This window comes from Acipenser ruthenus, chromosome 19 (assembly GCF_902713425.1).
Source record: "Acipenser ruthenus chromosome 19, fAciRut3.2 maternal haplotype, whole genome shotgun sequence".
Taxonomy (NCBI): Eukaryota; Metazoa; Chordata; class Actinopteri; order Acipenseriformes; family Acipenseridae; genus Acipenser; species Acipenser ruthenus.
The window spans coordinates 4,690,809-4,709,109 of NC_081207.1; the positions used below are offsets into that span (position 1 = coordinate 4,690,809).

At 38.0% G+C, this 18,301-nt stretch overlaps 1 protein-coding gene across 3 annotated transcripts in view; it reads right to left on the minus strand.

The window, feature by feature from the left end:
- Window positions 1-18,028, minus strand: part of LOC117424555 (tether containing UBX domain for GLUT4-like) — a 55,026-nt gene extending 36,998 nt beyond the window's left edge. For 2 of the 3 annotated variants that reach the window (XM_034040995.3, XM_034040996.3), the window contains exons 1-7: window positions 17,919-18,028; window positions 16,559-16,614; window positions 15,399-15,513; window positions 11,254-11,354; window positions 3,090-3,147; window positions 2,114-2,187; window positions 1,364-1,919 (exon numbers count right to left, since the gene is read on the minus strand). In XM_034040995.3, coding sequence (XP_033896886.3) covers window positions 1,364-1,919; window positions 2,114-2,187; window positions 3,090-3,147; window positions 11,254-11,354; window positions 15,399-15,513; window positions 16,559-16,614; window positions 17,919-18,008 — 1,050 coding nt within the window. In that variant the 5' untranslated portion in view covers window positions 18,009-18,028. The remainder of the gene's footprint in view (window positions 1-1,363; window positions 1,920-2,113; window positions 2,188-3,089; window positions 3,148-11,253; window positions 11,355-15,398; window positions 15,514-16,558; window positions 16,615-17,918) is intronic. The other variant, XM_058992407.1, reaches the window with a different exon arrangement.
- Window positions 18,029-18,301: the final 273 nt, after the last annotated feature.

An 18,301-nucleotide genomic window follows, 5' to 3' on the forward strand; every position in this document is an offset into this window, starting at 1 on the left:
TAGTTTAAATTAAATACTATTCTACTTCTTTTTCTCCTTTGGAAATGAAAAGAGAGAAGCTCTGTGAATGAACTTTGGAAAAATAAACTCTGTAAATTACATGTGGCGGCACAAGATGTTGCAACAAAACTTCTCTTGGGGCATGGAAAAAGTTTACAGACAGCCGTTGGGATGAAGGGTTTTTGCCACTGGAGTAGAAACTTGCGGAAAATGTTGGGGAACGCTAATAACAGTTTCAGTTACATGCTGTGCAACTAGTTGAAAACAATTCAGAACCTGTACAAACGATTAATGGCAGAATGAGACTGAAGGATATCTGCTAAACTTCAATCTGTCACTTTCTCTTTAATGCTTCTGGAAACTTAATTCACAAGGGATGACGGAATTTAAGCATTTATAATGCAGTGTTGATCTTTGGTATTTATATTAAACAAACACACATACGCAGTCCTGTTGAAAAGTCTGACTGATCTTGGAAGGATGATAAAGGAGTCCATGTTGAACTGATTTAAAACATCCAAATGCCGTAGCAAGGGAAAGGCATGGGATTGAGGCATCAGATTGTGCAATAAGGGGGCTCCTGCAAAACAGCTGGTCTAGAGGGTAAAGAAGAGGAACCTCGCTAGAGTGCAGGATGCGCTCTATAGCCTGGACGTTGCCGGTTCGAGTCCAGGCTATTCCACAGCCGACCGTGGACGGGAGCTCCAGGGGGCGGCACTCAATTGGCCGAGCGTCGCCTGGGGCGAGGGAGGGTTAGGTCGGCCAGGGTGTCCTCGGCTCACCGCACACCAGCGACCCCTGTAGTCTGGCCGGGCCCCTGCGGGCTTGCCTGTAAGCTGCCCAGAGCTGCATTGTCCTCCGACGCTGTAGCTCTGAGGCGGCTGCACGGTGAGTCTGCAGATTGTAAAAAAGCTGGCGGCTGACGGCACACGCTTCGGAGGACAGCGTGTGTTCATCCTCGCCCCTCCCGAGTCAGCGCAGGGGTGGTAGCGGTGAGCTGAGCCTAAAAATATTTGAGCATTTCAAATTGGGGAGAAAATAATAAAAACTAATTGGCAACGACTAAATTTAAAAAAAAAAAGAAAAAAAAAAAAAAAAAAAAAGAAGAGGAACCTTGAACTGTAAACAGGAACTGGAACAATGTGTACTGCACAGTGATTAAACCAAAGCAGGAATTCCACATTGATCCGTAGCAGGGTTTATTCTACACTGTAAATCTGTATAATAAAACAGGTTCAGTAGTGTTCAATAGTGTTCAGTCTAGGAGCATGGGTGAGCAGCTAATCACTCATGCTTCTTGGCTAAAAATTATAAATATTGGTGTGAGCAGCTAATATAATAAAAAAACTTCTTTGATTCTTACCTTGGCACCTGACTCGGAACAGGTTTTGAACTTTTTTGCCTTTGGCGGACCTCCAGGGCTGGAAAGGGATGCCAGTGAGCTGGAAGAAGAAAGTTTGCCTGCTGCTTCCTGTCCCTTAGCCCCTGGTCCTCCGAGTCGCTGCCCCCCTCCAGAAAATGGCACAAAAGTACTCGGTGCTGGATCTGGGGCTGCTGAGGGCTCTTGCTTAATGTTCTTGGGTCGTTCAGAAGAAGGTCCTGGGCATTCTGAAGATGGCTCTGGCTTTGTTTCTTGCTTTTTGATCGCCTCATCTTTTGTTGGCATTAACCTTACCGCTTCCTCTTTAATATCTAGATTCAGGACTGATTCTTTTTTGTGGCTGACGGCCTCTGCAGTGTTATTTTGCACCTCTGTAGAAATGGCACTTGAAGCTGGCTTCTCCACAGGTATTTCTACATCTTTCTTACACGGAGCAGCTTCCACTCCTGCAGACGGTTCAACTTCTTCCTTTGGCTTCGCTTCCCCCACTTGCATCGTCTCCGTCTGCTCAAGCACTTTGGATTTCTTCACGATATATCTACAATGGGCAAAACAGAAAACAAAAACATGTTTTAAAAATCAAGAGACCCCCCAGGAGAAAATACCCTAAGCATTTCGAAATGGAGGGAAAAAAAAGAATGTTTCTTGATTTGAGTTTTGGGGAGGGGTGAACGCAATTTGTTAAGTTTCCTCCTCAGGAGAGCTCGGAATGTTGAAATTAGGTTTTCTCACCTGACAATGGCACTGCCACCAGTTAACCCAAGGGATTTCAGGGTCATTTTCTTTAGTGCTTCTTCGCCAGCTATCTGAAACAAGGAATTTCAGCTTAGTAGTTTTCTTTACAATTTTACAATCTCTAATGATACTGTTTGCAGGTGAAGGCTGCTAAATTGCAACGGTCTGTTAACTTTGTTCACCTTTCCTAACAGATCAGCTGTACTTGCTGGCATTGAGGAGAACAATGACATTATAATAAAACTGGCATGAATTATCCTAAAAGATTAATGGAATCTGGTCTTTATCCCATTCAAAATTACAATAATCATAAAACAAATAATTGAGAATTGTAACAAAGACGACATTCAAGGATAATTTTTAATCAGTAGTTTAAAAAAACCCTCAACCTCTGTTTACACAGAACATGTACAGATCCTTAACAGAATGAATACCCCTCAGCCAGCAAACACCTCTGAAGAAAATATTACTATTAAGAGGGAGTGAAAGATCAAAATCATTTACATTTTAACATGATTTTCTGGTGCTTGGGTTCACAAAAGCAGATAAACTGTTCCTGTAGTATTATCTATCTAACACGGTTTTACCAAATTAATTCCTCATTGATTACCAAAATCATAGTGGAACGCTATTAAATACCAAAGGGAGAACCAAAGAATAAGAGATACCGTATGTGTAATGGTATTGATCCTGAATACTGTTAACAACAGCAAAGAACAACTCTATGTGGCATGCAGTGGCAAACAGTCAAGGCAACCATACCATGCCCTGTATACAACATTAGCAACTATTTTCCAATCAATTTGCACTTTAATTCAGTGTCTGCATGTATAGCATGAAACCCAAGAAAGAAGATAATGCTGCTATAATAACTTTTTTTCTGGCTAATAAAAAAAAGAAATAGCAATATCATGCAGCCTACAGTGCTTGCACCAATAAAAAAAAAAAAAAATGTATGAGCGCTCTGACCTACCTCGTCTCTCATATAAACACAGAGAGGAGTGGATTCTGACAGCTGTGGCCCAGGAACCCTGCGGAGAACAGAAGGAAAGCTTTGAAGAACTTGACCTTTTGGAACAATAAAACCAAAATCTTCAAAACACCCCAAGATAGACAGACCAGTTACCCAGTGAACTAAGTGTCTGTTAGATATGATTGATATTAAAACGGCAGGGGGGGGCTTCTTTTATTTTCTTTTTAAAAATAATTGATGTTGTTGGAAGGGAAAAAAAAACCAAAACAAAACAAAAATTGCCTAGATACAATCCAATTCCCTTCTTGATTCCAACTACAGTGCGTTTGACGTTCTGGGCTAATCAGGTGGTCAGGAGTGACATTCTTGCATTGAATTTCCTGCAACCGTTGTTCAACACTGAGCTCACAGACTTGGTTCTTCATGCAGTACGCACCTTCTCACTCTACATTTTAATCAGTCCTTAGTAAATCTCATGCTGTCCCAATGTGAAATCAGGATGCTGCTGATCCAGTACACTATTCAATCTGCATATAAAAATGCCCCTACCATGTAACTCCATCCTCTTTTTTCCTATTTGTCCCCAGCCAAGACAAGAGCAGCTTTTGACTGTTCAAGAATAAATCAGCTCATTAGTGTAATGTTTTTTAAAATGCTTATTTATTGAAACACATGCGATGGAATGCCAGCTGACAAACAAAGAAAAACTTACTTTTTGCTCCTGTTTAACAGAGTGATGTAATCTTAGAAATAATATGAAACTACAAAAGGAAAATGTAAGTGTGGCTCATTTTAAATGAATACCTGTCTGCAATATGGGCTTGGACTGCTGCAAGGTCAGGGCAACACTGCAACCCTGCCGCTTTGATGCTAGGCTTGTTTCAGAAGTAAAGCCTGCTTTGGGCAACTCTATAGAGCAGGCAAAGAATCTATTGACATTTTGGCTTTTAAAGGAAATAAGATCACAGAACAGCCTGCGTCATCAGAATTTCTGGGTCTAAAAGCCTATCAATGAAGAAAAAAAACCTCGTAAATCGTCCTTTCTCATTTCCAGTGCTTAAAGGTGACACTGTGTAAGGTTTTTTCTATGTTCATATTGATTGCACTGCGTCCATAGGTTAGCACACTTGATGCAGACACCTGGAAACCTCTTTGTACTGTGACCTGATGCACTCAAGAGTTGCACCCAATCAAAGGGCTGAATGGAAATCTCAAATTCGAATGCAACTGGTGTCATATTGAACCTTGGATTAGTAAAGCAGTTCTGGCCAGGCTTCGACAGATTTTTATCAGTAACACTATGGTGTTTGGTAGTTGTTTTGCACGTCAAGGTCTCAGAAAGTCCATTGCTTAAACATTAAAATTAAACGAAAATGCATTGCTTTCATAACTGAAAAAAAAATTCTATCTGTTGCTTACTTAACTATTTGTTGTCGATCTGCAAATGTCTGAAAGTCACTTGCTTGATGTTTTAATCAAAAATCCTAAAAATACTTTCAACCAACTGCTCTGTTTACTGAATCAAAATAAAAAAAACAACCAACCCTGATCATTGCATGAAATTATGACAGCCACCCCCCCACTAAAACTTGAATTGAACGATGTGCTTTGTAAAAGTGTTAACAATATCTATTGCTGCAGAGCTGTCAGGCCAGAGCCTGCACGTTTCAGGCACACTCCATATGCTAATTCTTACAGGCCACTTGGGACAACAGTGTGGATTTAAGGTTCAGCAGGTCAGAGGTCAGTTGTGTCCTGCTGACATGAAAGCATGTTGGGTTCACCTTGCTCCGAGTGCCGTACTTTTGTTCTGTGACCAGCTGCACCTACAGAATCTGGGCTAACCATAGCTGGCATTAAATCGAAACAGAAGCCCTATGTTAATGACCCCTTAGCTTTGAAGGTTCAATCATTTAAGGAAACGTTATAGATTTTCATCTGGTTCCAGAGATATGGATAACAGCAGCTTTTGGTTTAGACTTTGGCTGATGCATGTAACAGGGTCATACCCGTCAGCTCTATGAAAACAAGAGAAAATGTTTCACATCCACATTGCCTTTCTTAATGTTGCTCTTTTAGATTTAATTGATAAAACATTGCGAAGTACGAATACACAAGTGAAAATGCTTCAGCTCTCCATATGCATGTATAGTCTGTAAATATGGTTTGGGAAAACTAATAACTTTGGGAGTGTGGAAAACAATAATTGTTAAGTATTCTTCCATTAGCTGTCCAATCGTTTTGATTGTACCGCATATGAAACTGAATTAATCTACACACTCCGCTTGTTTAGATAATGTCCCATTAAATAATAAAAAAACCAGAGCCTTCCATAAGATGGTTTATATTAAGAAACTGATTGAAATGCTTAGATATCCATGTCAATGGAGCACGAAGTCTCGTAAGAGCTTGTGGTTAGTGCTGAACATCACTACAAAGGGTTAAAGTTAATTCCAGGGTGCCAGCTCCAATCCAGAAATGACAGTCATTTAAATTCTGTAAACACTGTAATGTCTTGGCAAAGCATTCAGTAGACTAAAGTCTTCCACAAAACTGACGACAGCAAAAAGGACACAAGAGGCTTTCCCAGCATCTTGACAATGAGATTGGTTTGTACTGAAGACATGGTGGAGAGTCTATGTGGTTTGTGGTTGAAGTTTGGGATTATTTTATTTAAAAAAAAAAAAACAAACAAACATGGCATTTAGAATGATTTACTCATTAAGCCACATTATGAAACAAAAAGATTTTTTTAAATGATTGTGTTTACCTTGTTCTTTTGTTTTCTGTTGCGTTTACATTTTTCATCTCAAATTGGAGGCGCCGTCTGTCACCCGTATATTTATGAGGTTTATTTGTTTTAAAGTTTTTTTTAAATTGTTTACATTTTCCATTTTAAATTGGAATCATCATCTGTCATCCCAGTACACTTATGGTGTTCATTTTAATTTTGCATGTTTCTTTTTTCGGTTTGTTTTGTTACCCTCAAAAAACCACATAATCCAGTGAAAATATCTATGCCTCACTAAAATACTTGCTAAGATATTATCCAGCAAGGGGCATCATAACTCAGGCATAAACCTGCCAACTGAGGTTCTGAAGGGCTGCCAATACCAAACACAGGTAAAGAGTGTTTTTACCCTATTTGTGAGAGGATCAGTGGAAAAAACACATGGCTTGAAGTTCAGGACTGAGCTGAAAATGTCACTGGAATAACTGCCATCATCCGAACAGCAATTTGCTCCTAAAGCTAAACATTTCAAATGACGTCCTGCAATGCATCACTGTCTTGAACATCAGATGGAAATTAATACAACAAATTAAAACAATTTAAAAGTACACAGGTAATATTGTTTAAAGTTAAAACATCAATAAAAACACAACTTTTACGTTTCTTTCAGCTTGATTTGGTTCAGTAAGTAGAGCCAGTTCTGGCTAGTGTTATAAAAGCACTTCACTTGAGCCGTCTAATGGGAAAAAAAATATGGCAAAGACTATTACTAGGAAAACATTCTGCTACTCATATTTTTATTGTAAAACAATCTTTAGTGGCGATTGGTCAACACTAGAGGGACAAAACAAGTGACGAAACTTAACAGGATTCATACGGTATCAAACAAGATTCTGCAAAATCTAGAAACAGAAAGGACTTGAGCGTTGCAAAATGACATATTGAACTGTGGTATGGTATGACGTAAACGTTTAAGTATACCCCCCTCCACTGTTCCACTCTTCTGATGCACGTTGAGACTTTTTTTATTACTATATAGCTGTATGCAATATTTTTGTTTTTTTGTTCAAATTGAAAACATATTTTTTTCAAAACACAGACAAACCTCCCCCCTTCCATTCAAATGTGAGGCGCCCATGAAAAAGTGCCCACAAAGCTAAACAATAAATGTTATGACTTAATCATTCATGCTTATTTTTCAAAACCATAATAATGTGATAATGTGACATTAGTAAATTAATCACTTCTCGAAAGATCAATATTTGCTATCACTATTATTATTAAAACAGAATCACTGGTTTATTCCCAGTAACAGACCAGCAAGAGTCTTAATCCATACGTACTGAAAGCGGCTTTTTACAATGATTCCTGAATGCCAGTTTCAAATAATTGACTACATTAGTTATTGGCTATATAAAGCATATATATTCTAAATAAATTGTTCTAATGTGTGACTTTGTATAGCCTACAAGTGCCAAAACAAAGTCACAGAACAAGATATTGACAGCAAACAGCATATATATTTAATGCATTAAACACATTATAGGATATCTACATATCTGTTATGATAGCTGCAGGGCCATCCATGTCTGGTAATCTTCACAACGATTCTATGCCAAGAGTAATGAATGTGGTGGCATGACCCATCACTAAATACTGAATCATTCTAAAATGCTTGATACCACTTAAAAAGAAATACCACTTATGTCTTACGATATATATGCAAAATCATCTATACAAAGCAGCTCGCAGAATGTACTTTTAGTTTCATACAAAGGTACGTTTGTTTGTTGTAAAATGAGTTTACGGTAGTGAGGGTGAACAAGATAATTAAGTTTAGCAGGCAGAGATCTTCAAAGTAAAAGTGATCGCTTAGCTTTAAGGCATGCTGTGTACACCAGTAGTTGATATACAATGACTTCCACATTGTTTGCTCCATGGCAGCTGTGGGACTGTCGAGAAAGAAAAACGAATTCCTTGTGATGTTCAAGTTCACAGGCCATGACAATCTTGGGTATCTAACAGTGTCGTCATTCACCCACACCAGTCCCCCCATCAGACAACAGGAATGGCAAGGATTTCAGGCTTTGCCTATGGAATGTTAATTTCAAGAAGGGCCACCAGCGGTGCTTAATACTTTTTTTTTTTTTTTTTTTTTTTTTACAGAAACATACACAGCACACTCCTGACATCTAAAATCCCTTCACTGTACTGTAACTGAAAACAAATGGATATTAGTATGAAAATTAAGAGTTAAATACATCTACCTGTGTATGAAACATTTCTAGGATATGGCTTGTTTGGAGCCCCCCAGGTGCTACATAAAACCTTGTTGAGGGATGATGAAGCCGGGATTAGACATAATAATAATTGAGATGACATGGAGGCTAATAAAATATAACCTGCCTAAAGGCCTTAATCTAAACTACAAGTGTTGCCTCTCCCACTTAGTGTACGTTACTCCACAGGGTGCATTCCACAAAGCCTGCCAAATCAACCACACAGAACTCAGAAGTGAATGTGTGGTATGAACAAAATGAAACTGTGGCACACCATGTTTCACTGAAACCACCCAGCTTTAGATAGTCAGACCTGATGACCCACAAGCATGCGTCCAAGGTCAATAACCCATAATATTCTTTTAATGTTACCCCTATTTATGGGAGGAAGCCTTCCGAGACATAATTGGACACTATATAGAGTGGCTGCAGAGCCCAGGAGTCCATTATCCAAGTCATCAGCAGGCTTCGTTGTGATGTGATGAATGATTTACCCACAGCAGCAGAGCAAAGTGGCCAAGTGTCTTTAAAGCACAAACAAGACTGTGCAATCTGAAATAGAACGATTGGTAATTACCCAGGTATTACATGTAATCACATAGCCATTCATGCCAAGTAATCTTAAATGCTAAATTCATACAAGCTAAATAGCACATTGTACTTCTCTGGCATTTATTTTGAACATCAAAAGAATAATCTTCTGTTTCAAATTTAGTTTGAACAAAAGAATAAAAAATAAAAATAAAATTAATGCTACTTGAATCTAAATAATTTTGACTGGTAGCAAAACTAACATGTAGTTCTCCTGGAAATGATTTGTAACAAAATGTTAAGTCATGATTCTAATAGAGTTATAGCGTTGGCCTTTTGGATAGTTGAAAATCCTGGCTATTTGCCAACGATAAAGGTTTAAACCTATATTTTTCCTATTTGTTCCAACTCATTTTTCTAATTTGTTTAGACTTTGCACTCAGACCATAATGAATTTTCTGAAAATTCACATTCAATACTATTGTGCATATTAAAAGAACCTTTTTCACATAGTCCAGCCCTCTGCAGCTGTTGCCTTCCCCGATTTGTCATGACCAGGTGCTTCATACAGCACATAGACCGACCAAACCATGTCTTCTGGTGTATTTGATTTGTAGTTGTCGTCTGGTGTGTTTGTAGATGTAGTTTGGGATCGATAGCTCAGTTAGTTGGACAGTATCATAACCCATTCAAACTCTGATAAATATTATCTCCTACCTTGTCAATCAAGCGACTCATAACATTGGTGTGGCTTCTATAGTTCCTTATAATGGGGCCACGCCCTGTCCTGTATGTAGGATTGTCTGGCTTTTGCTTAAACATCATTCACTTCCAGACCGCTGGCTCTCAAAAGACTGCAGATGTCAGCTCTTAAAAGTTCCTCACCTTTTACCAAATGTATCTTTTTTTTCCCCTAAGCACATGCTGTGATCAGAATTAACTGCTAGGGTGGTCTCAGACATCAGGCAATTTTATGTGGGTTCAGGTATTTTTCTGGTGGGGAGGGTGGGGTCGAAAGTAAAAGGTTTCGCAGCATCAAAAGAACTCAATAGAAAAAACTAGCTCAAGCTTTTATGATCAATTGTTATTAAAGATAAAAGTGAATCTAAAATGTCTTATTCCATAAAGCAATCCCAAAGTCTGGAAGTTTCTGTGGAAAATAATCAAGTTGTAAGATGATGTCATACAGATGAAAAAAGCTGTCTGACAGGCAGTTGGACAGAGGCTCTGGCAATGGCTGAACTATGTTGTATAAAAATATTAAATCAAAGCAGGTGTCAACTGGAGGCACTTTAATGTACTTGCAGCGTCAGACAGAGATTGGCATCGCTCAGTGACGGCTTCGATTACAATAGAAGCTTGCTTGTGTAGATTTTAGAACTCAGTTTGTGTTTACACAGCCAGGCACTTTCAAAACCACAGAGTAAGAAGAATTTGTGTTCGGAGCTTTCTTTATGATTTTTTTTGACACTTTTTATAATGCTGGCAGGATCCTGCTATTGCAGCTGGATAAGAGAATCACATTATGAATGTGATTAAGAGAGGTAATGTGCAAAAAAAAAAAAAAGGTGATTGATTATTTTCAAAATAAAATATCTTGATTGCCAGAATGCATTATTCTTCTATTAAGCTATATACACAGGGTTTAAATAATTGAGCAATATGACCATCAAGATCAAAATAATGTTTGTCCGCAAGATCAGTATAAAAAACATGGTGTGTGATTGCACTGTTTTATCTGTGTTGTTAAGTTGCTATTAGACAAAATATAACTTTATAATCATTTTTCTCTGCCTGAAGTCCGCATTTTGTAGGAATCAAGCTGCACTACAAATTGTCTTTCAGGACAACAGATTGGTACTTTGTTCAAGGTTGATTGCCACACGCTGGACACGCTAAAGACCAACATTGCCCTGGCGCTGTGCTGCAACACTTCCTCTAGAGGGAGCTCAGAATACGCAATGGGGTCAGTCATTTCTATGCCTTTTAAGCCCCAGCCAAGCTGGGGGTTTTAAATCCTGCCAATTCTCTGAGCCGCCTAGTCTGATACCCGTGTGTGCAACTGCCAAGACAGAGATTCTGGTTTATATCCCTGAATTCTCTAAGGAACAGAGAGAGACTGCACAGAGGATACAACTTTGCAGGTTAACTATGCAAATATCCGACAGCTTAGGGAAGTGCGAATGTGCAATATAGATTTCATTTAGAAAGAAGACAGCAGCTGTCCATTTTTATTATTTTATTCTGAATTCACCTGCTGGCTGAAGCCTCGGTTTCTTTCATTTCACAAGCTTGCGTGCGAGTTCTGTAAATCTGGTAATCTTCTGGGAGCTTGTGCATTTAACACAAATAAAATAAAACATATAACACTGATGTGACTTGTATAACTTGGATGAAAAGTAAGGCTTTTTGAGAGATTATATATATATGTATATATTAATAGTAGTAACTGGCTGCAAGACAAAGAATTAAACAAAGACTAAAACAATTAACAGGAATGATTAGGAGAGGGTTCTGAACTGCTCCGATGGTGTTCCTGTTGTTTCACAGGAATGATTAGGAGATGGTTTTGAACTGCTCCGATGGTATTCCTGTTGTATCTAAAACCTTGACGTTCTCTCACCTAGTTTGTGGGAAATGGTTGATCAGTTCCCAAAGCGTTTGTCCACAGGAAAAAGAATCCTGGAGTCTTGACCCGTCCTCTAACTGCAAAGCAATCCGGACCTGAAACAAAAGGTTTGATTGATTTCTTTATTAAAACATGCAGCATCAGTTTACTTTTATCACAGATGTATATGATCCACATTTACATTTCCTACGTATTTCTCTTTTTCACCGTATACCTTACATATTTACACACAGAATATCTTGGGAACAGCTTATCTAATTAAATGTGCTATGAGCATTACCATATGATCTGTGTCATGGCAACCTTGTTTTGAATTCATTTTGGCTATATCTTCAAAAACAATTGTCAAAAGTGTGTATATTAATTTAACAAAGAAAACAACACCAAAAACTCATTCTTTATGTTCAATTTATTAGAAGTAACACTTTTTGGACTTGGACGGCAAAGGTTGTTGTACATTAACTGCCCAGCTTTTTTCTGCACAACACATGAACGAAGATTACTTGACAGCTGAGTAGATTAATTTTCTCATTAGCAGGATAAACAAAAGGAAATGTTTAACCTTTTTAGTTCAATAAACAAACCAGAAGCTTCAAAAGCTCAAGACAGGATGCATAATAACTCACAACTACTGGGAAGTAATATAGATGTTTTAAATGTACTTGTACAGTATGTCATATGTTTATATAGTAATACATATTAAAAGGCACAGTACGTGGGGGCCAGCTACCAAATAATGCCATGTTTAGCAATAACCATCAGTTACTGGTGATGGATCCAAGTGATTACGCTTGAATATAAAGGAATGTCACATGCAGGGTCTCTTAATGCTCAAGAAACATGTCATCTTGTGGGGAGGCTGCTCACAATCAACAAAGACCAGAATTAAAGCTGTTTGGTCTTTTGATGATGTCATTATCACACAGCCTGTTAGGGGCTGCCCTCCCCACATTGGCATTGAAAGCCACCAGCCCGGTCCTGTTTGAAGTCTGACATGCCATACATCATCGTGCTCGGATAAACGTCTTCCACAAGAAAGCATGCAAGCACTGCTCAAAGTGTCTTCATTTTTTGAAGTATTTACCTTGTTGTAAATAGAGAGAGATGAAAGCGCTTTGATGTGTACCACTGACCACCAGCGCTTGAACGCTCCCTGGAGTCCTGCAAGGGATCAGATAGCTGCAATCCCAGTGGAGAACATTACAACAGAACTGGGATCCTTCGGGCTCTGACAATGCATATGTAACATTGGTATTGGCAAAATAGCAACAAGCTTCTGGTTTGGTTTACTACCAAGAACTGCCAAAGTAGAGTAGAAGGTTAAATTGTTTAAGTGTACAATGTCGATAGTAAGTAAAACTAAATGTCCTATTGATTTAATCAATTGCATCACAACCAAATGATATGTTAAGACATTCTTCGCACAAATTATTGTGAGAAGATTTTGTTCTCTGTCTGTTTTTACATACATACTTCACACTTTAGTTTTTTAAGATGTACTTTATTCATAATGCTGATATTTTTATTTACAGCAACTTGAACATACTTGTTAACTGTTATTTGTGCTAACTGTCCCTTTAAAAAGTGTGACGTAACGCTATGCTGAGATCTAATGAGGAAGAAAATGCTTCCAATACCCCATTCTCCAGGGCTATGCTACAGCTTACCATAAGATGCATTACATTCTTGTTTGTCGTCAGTAATGGGCAGTATTCCCATGCTGATATATTACATGATTTTAGAGAATAAAGGAGGAAGCACATAGGGTTTCCCATTTCCTCTGGCAAGGAGTTTCAGGTTTTACAGTCTGCAACTTTCCAAAACAAAACAGCATGATTATAGACATCTCTCTTTGGGGTGGGGGGAAGACATCCTTAAAGATAATAACAGTTTGCCTTCTGTTTTAATTGGTAATGTTCCCCTTTGAAATACACAGCAAAAGTTGTGATTCATCGAACAGAGATTCCCAGACTCATCAATTTACGTCAAAGGTCGGGGTGTCTGTCATCACAAAGACTCCTGGACAAGCGGCACCTGAGGATTTGCAAACTCCCTCTGTCTCCAACCACTTCCTCCACCAATGCTCCAGTGCCGTTTTAATGGTAATTTAAATAAGGGAGTCTGTGCTGTATTAGAAGGGAGATCTGTGGCATGTCAATGTAGCAACCGAGATCCCTCACGGTCTTGTTGTCAAAACAGTCCAAACAGTGCATTATTTTAATTGCTCATCTACAGTAAAGTCATGGAGTTTTTTTCTCCCCTGTAAGCTTTATTGTCTGGTGACATGCTATGTCAAAGTTACAGGCCAGACTTTGAAATGACTGATTTTGTATACTGTAGGCCTCCCCTTGCTTCCCCTAATAATGTAGGGTTTGCAATTATAAGCTTGTTTCTTTAGGCAAATTGGTGAAAAGGCACAGTTCACCTTAACTATCTTTACCGTAAGACTATAGTGTTAAAAGTGATACAAAAAAGAAAAATACTTTTAAAAATGCATCTTCCCTTTAGTCTAAAATGTCTACTATTCTGGGAAAGTGAGCAATTAAGGAGTCTCCAAAGGAAATGGATTATCATCATTGAAATACAATTGACCAAAAAAAGAAAACGCAGCCATGTACTGTGCATTTTATGATTTGATTATGCTCCCGTGGCCAGAGAGAGGTGGAGGCGCCTGCTGATTATATATGCCAACATACATGTTTGGTTTTAGAGAAGTAGTGATTCAGTTGTGATGAAACATGCCATTGATTTGTCCTTTAGGGTCATGGGGACCTACCTAGTTTATCGGATCTCAGTTGGATGGGCTTTTCTGTTTACAGAAGCCCTTTTAAATGTATTATTCAGCACCCACTTTGTTGTATGTGGTTCCACATCCTACAAATACAGTTCACAGCTTGTTTACTGTATCGAAGTGCAGTTTTTAAAAAGGAACTCTGCCAGTATATTCAGCAACATCACATGATTACTAACCTCAAACACTTACAAGACCTCAAAGTTTTTCATCAAGAATTATGAATATATATATACATATATATAAAAGAATAAGGAAATATGACAACAATCTAGAATGTGGTATACTTCTAAGCCATGGAAAAACAGAAAGCAAACTAACTCCGCCATCAAACAATGTAACAACTTTTTGGCAGTTAGAAAACGAGGCCGAGAACAACAAAAACATCAATACAATTTACTAAAGCAACACAAAGAATCTCTTTTCTGAAGTATAACACAACTACAAATCTAAAATGACTAGCCTGATGTTCAGCCACTTTCAACACAGCTTGTGACGCAGATTGCTATCTGCCAGATATCAAAACACACAGCCTCCGTCATACCTTGAAATAATTAGTTTCTATCGAACAGGACATCATCTGCAACCAATAAGGTCTCGTCTGATAAAAGAAGAACCTGTTCGACAGATGTTTTCAGTTACTCTCCGTTTTCTCTATTGAAGTCAACATCTGAGATGGTACTGCTTGACACAAGCCAGGCATTAACGTTGTTTACTGATGCTTTCTGGTTAATACAGAAAACATGTGCAAAGGGACATGAAAGCATGCCTCTAATGTGTAACACAAAAACATGGTTTTTAATGACGGGGACCTAATTACTGTTTAAAAATAGAGCACAAAATTAAGATTAAAGCCGTTCTAAGCACACCAAGGTGAAAGTGAAAAGGAGGTTCAAAGGAACAGACACCATCTTAGAAGTTTATGGATTATTTTTACAATTGTGAAAAAATTATAATAAAAGCACACCTTTTTTTCTGATAGTGATTGTAAAGCAATCTGCTCAACGGCTTCAGGGTGTACAAACTGCTCAAACGTTTATAAGTAAGACAATACATTATATCAATTTGTTTATCTTTTCTAATCACTGTAGCCTGTGCTGGATGGACAATTTGGGTTGGGTTGGTGACCTCAGGCGAACAGTGGCAATTGTACACAGGCACTCAAAATTGTGGAACTAGTGATCTAAGCTTTCAATCTGGTATTAATGTAAAGCCAGATCAAAACATCCTCAAAAAAGATTATCTAAATGTCTGGCAAACTTTTCTTCTCCCTGCATTTTCTACTCATCTCATTGCACCCATACCAGTGCTTACAATTGAACTTCAGAATTAATCTTGAACCACATACTGTGCTCTCCACTAAGGCTCTTTGGCGGGTACTTGGCACCATCTCCAACTTGGCATTATTGGGCAGATTGGCAAACCTCCACTGCAGTGATAAATTCAGCACTGTTCTCTGGAACCTATGAATAAATACAAACAATGTGAAACAGATTTCTCCATGGCACAATGCTTTGAAATGAGAACACAAAAACAACAGAAAACTATCAACTGGGAATAATTTTGATGTCTCAATGCTTAGCAGATTGAGCCGTTCCAGGTTTTCCTGAGAGCCTTAATTGTAAGGTACCTGATGCATGCTTTGTATAATTAAGATCAAGGGTAAAAGCTCAAACTGCTATGCTATGCGAGTCTAAAATTACACCCTGTTAAATATGTTCAAGTCTGGGTGAAATTAGTTTGTTTAAGAATTGCAATGGAACATATAAAACAAACTCAGTGTTTCAGGCGGGATTACCAGTATACATGTTTTTATACTGGCCTCATTACAGATATTTCAGCTTGCTCAAGCTTTCTCGGACAGTCCCAAAACCAAAACTGTCCAGAAGTGCAGAAACAGCAATAAATAAATCAGAATAAAGAACAGTTATGTGCAACCAAATATAACTAATTAAAAAAAAATACATCACATCCACATGCAGTCCCTGAAAGGAATATTGGCAAAGTCTATCCCAATCATTCTTTAGCTGATGCAGATATCCTTTGCCTTTGTGTTATCCTGTCTAGATTACTGAATTGCAACTGGTTAAAATGCAGCTGATGGGATTTTAACTGGCACTTGGCAGGATGAGCAAATCCTGCCTCTGCCACACTGGCTACAAGTCAGGATATGCACAGCCTTTAAGGCTGTCCTGGTGACCCACAGTAAAATGGAATTCTCTAAACGGCTTACTGCCTACACCACAAGGACTCAGCTGAGATCACCCTTGTATTATCATTACCTAAAAATAAACCAAAAATACTACTTATCAGTTATGCATAATTTTTGTGGCACTTGTCTGATTTAAAGGGTAACACTTGGTAAGATCAGGCACTATAAAATCTAAAGTTGCTGTCCATACTAACTTGATCTGAAAGGGATAATACACATATTTAAACAGTGGCGTAATTTAGATTATGTTTTTTTTCCCCCAAACATAAGTGTAACTATATCACATATGTACTTACTTAAGGTCATATTCATCTGGACTGAAGTTTTCTTTCTTGCACACTTCTTCCAAAATCTAAAAAGTTTAAAACACACTAAATAAATAAATAAATAAATAAATAAATAAATAGAAATACAATACATCAGGAATCTGGAACTTCATAGAGCACTCCTGCAGGATACAGAGCATTATTCATTGATACAATTTCTTGTGAAAAACAAATCCTTCTTTTTCTATTGAAGTGTTAAGATTGGTGTAATTGCTGACAGTAAAACTTGACATTCACAGCTGTAACTTTGGTGGAGGTTGTATAAAATGGTGATGGGTGTATTTCTATTCATAGAATTTGCAACAGGTGCATGTACCACTTTGTGATGGGTGTTGTCATCACTCATTTGTAAACAAGGTAAACTGATTTCATATAGATTTTGGTATATTCTGTTTTGTATGGGGTAAGAATGTACCACCTTCATATTGAAATCAGGGAGTAATTTCCAAACACTGTGTCAGTGTAACTGAAAGCACTGAAGTTACAAATAGTTGCCTTCGTCTATACTTGGCTGTAGTGTACATAAAAATTGTGTAATGCAGTTTATTTTTATATATGGGTTGGTTCATGTCTGTCTCAGTGTTAGCTTTGTTATTCATCGAAGAAATACAAAATGACAAGAAACGCCTGAAATCAATTTTACATTTGCATAAAAAAACGTCATGTTGAAATTTACTTCATGAACAAATCTCTAAAATATGTTTCTCTCGTCTATCTCCTACAATCTATTTTTTTTTTTTTTTTTACAATAGATCGACGTGATAGAGAATTTAAACTGACAAGCAACTCTGGTAAACACAAAGTCTATTGTCAGTGTTGTATTTAATCCAGATATTATCTGACTATATCACCGTATTTACTCATGCAAGTCCATTGAATACTTTGGATCTGCTAATCTAAACTCATATCCAAACACATTAGCACTTTGTCTTGTTGTTTATATGATTGAAGTTTTAATAAATGTGTAAAGTTAGGTGGAAACGGCTAATATGCTGCGATACACACACACACACACACACACACAAACACAAACACAGCTCACACCACGTCCTTCTATTTCCATTTAGTCCGAATATTTGCTTAAAACACCATTAGCACTGAAACGGGTTTGAGTTTTAATGAATGCAAAAAAACGTATTTGACAAAAACTAATTACCAAAAATATTGCGCAGTCAAAGAAATGTTGGTTTCGTTGACAACTTAAAAAAACTGAACTGTCATCGCTTAGACGTCAGCTGTTAACCCTTCAAAACAGACATAAAAACGTAAACAAACGTGTTTTATTTGATCTGTCCCCCGAGTGAGCGTGTCACAGTTTCTGAATACGCACCTGCTGTATCGGTGTGCTGGGCGACACCTTCACCGTCTGCCTCCTTCCACTTGGAGCTAGAACTGTCACTGCAGTGCTGCTGGCTGCCATGTTGGAATGACGTCCGTCTATTTGTTTGAACCAGCTTTATCAACACAAACAGCGTCGTTCAGAACATTCGCTATCTTCTCATTCATGCAGAGAGCACCTTGCACGCGCTCTTTAGAATATTCTAAACTGGGCTGTTTTTTTCTGTAAAGTGCCGAGATATCAAAAGATATATAAAAAAAAGAAAAACGCTACAGAGGTGCTAGGATATATATATATATATATATATATATATATATATATATATATATATATATTTAGACGTGCTCAGATGTGTTGGTACCCCTCGAAGAATG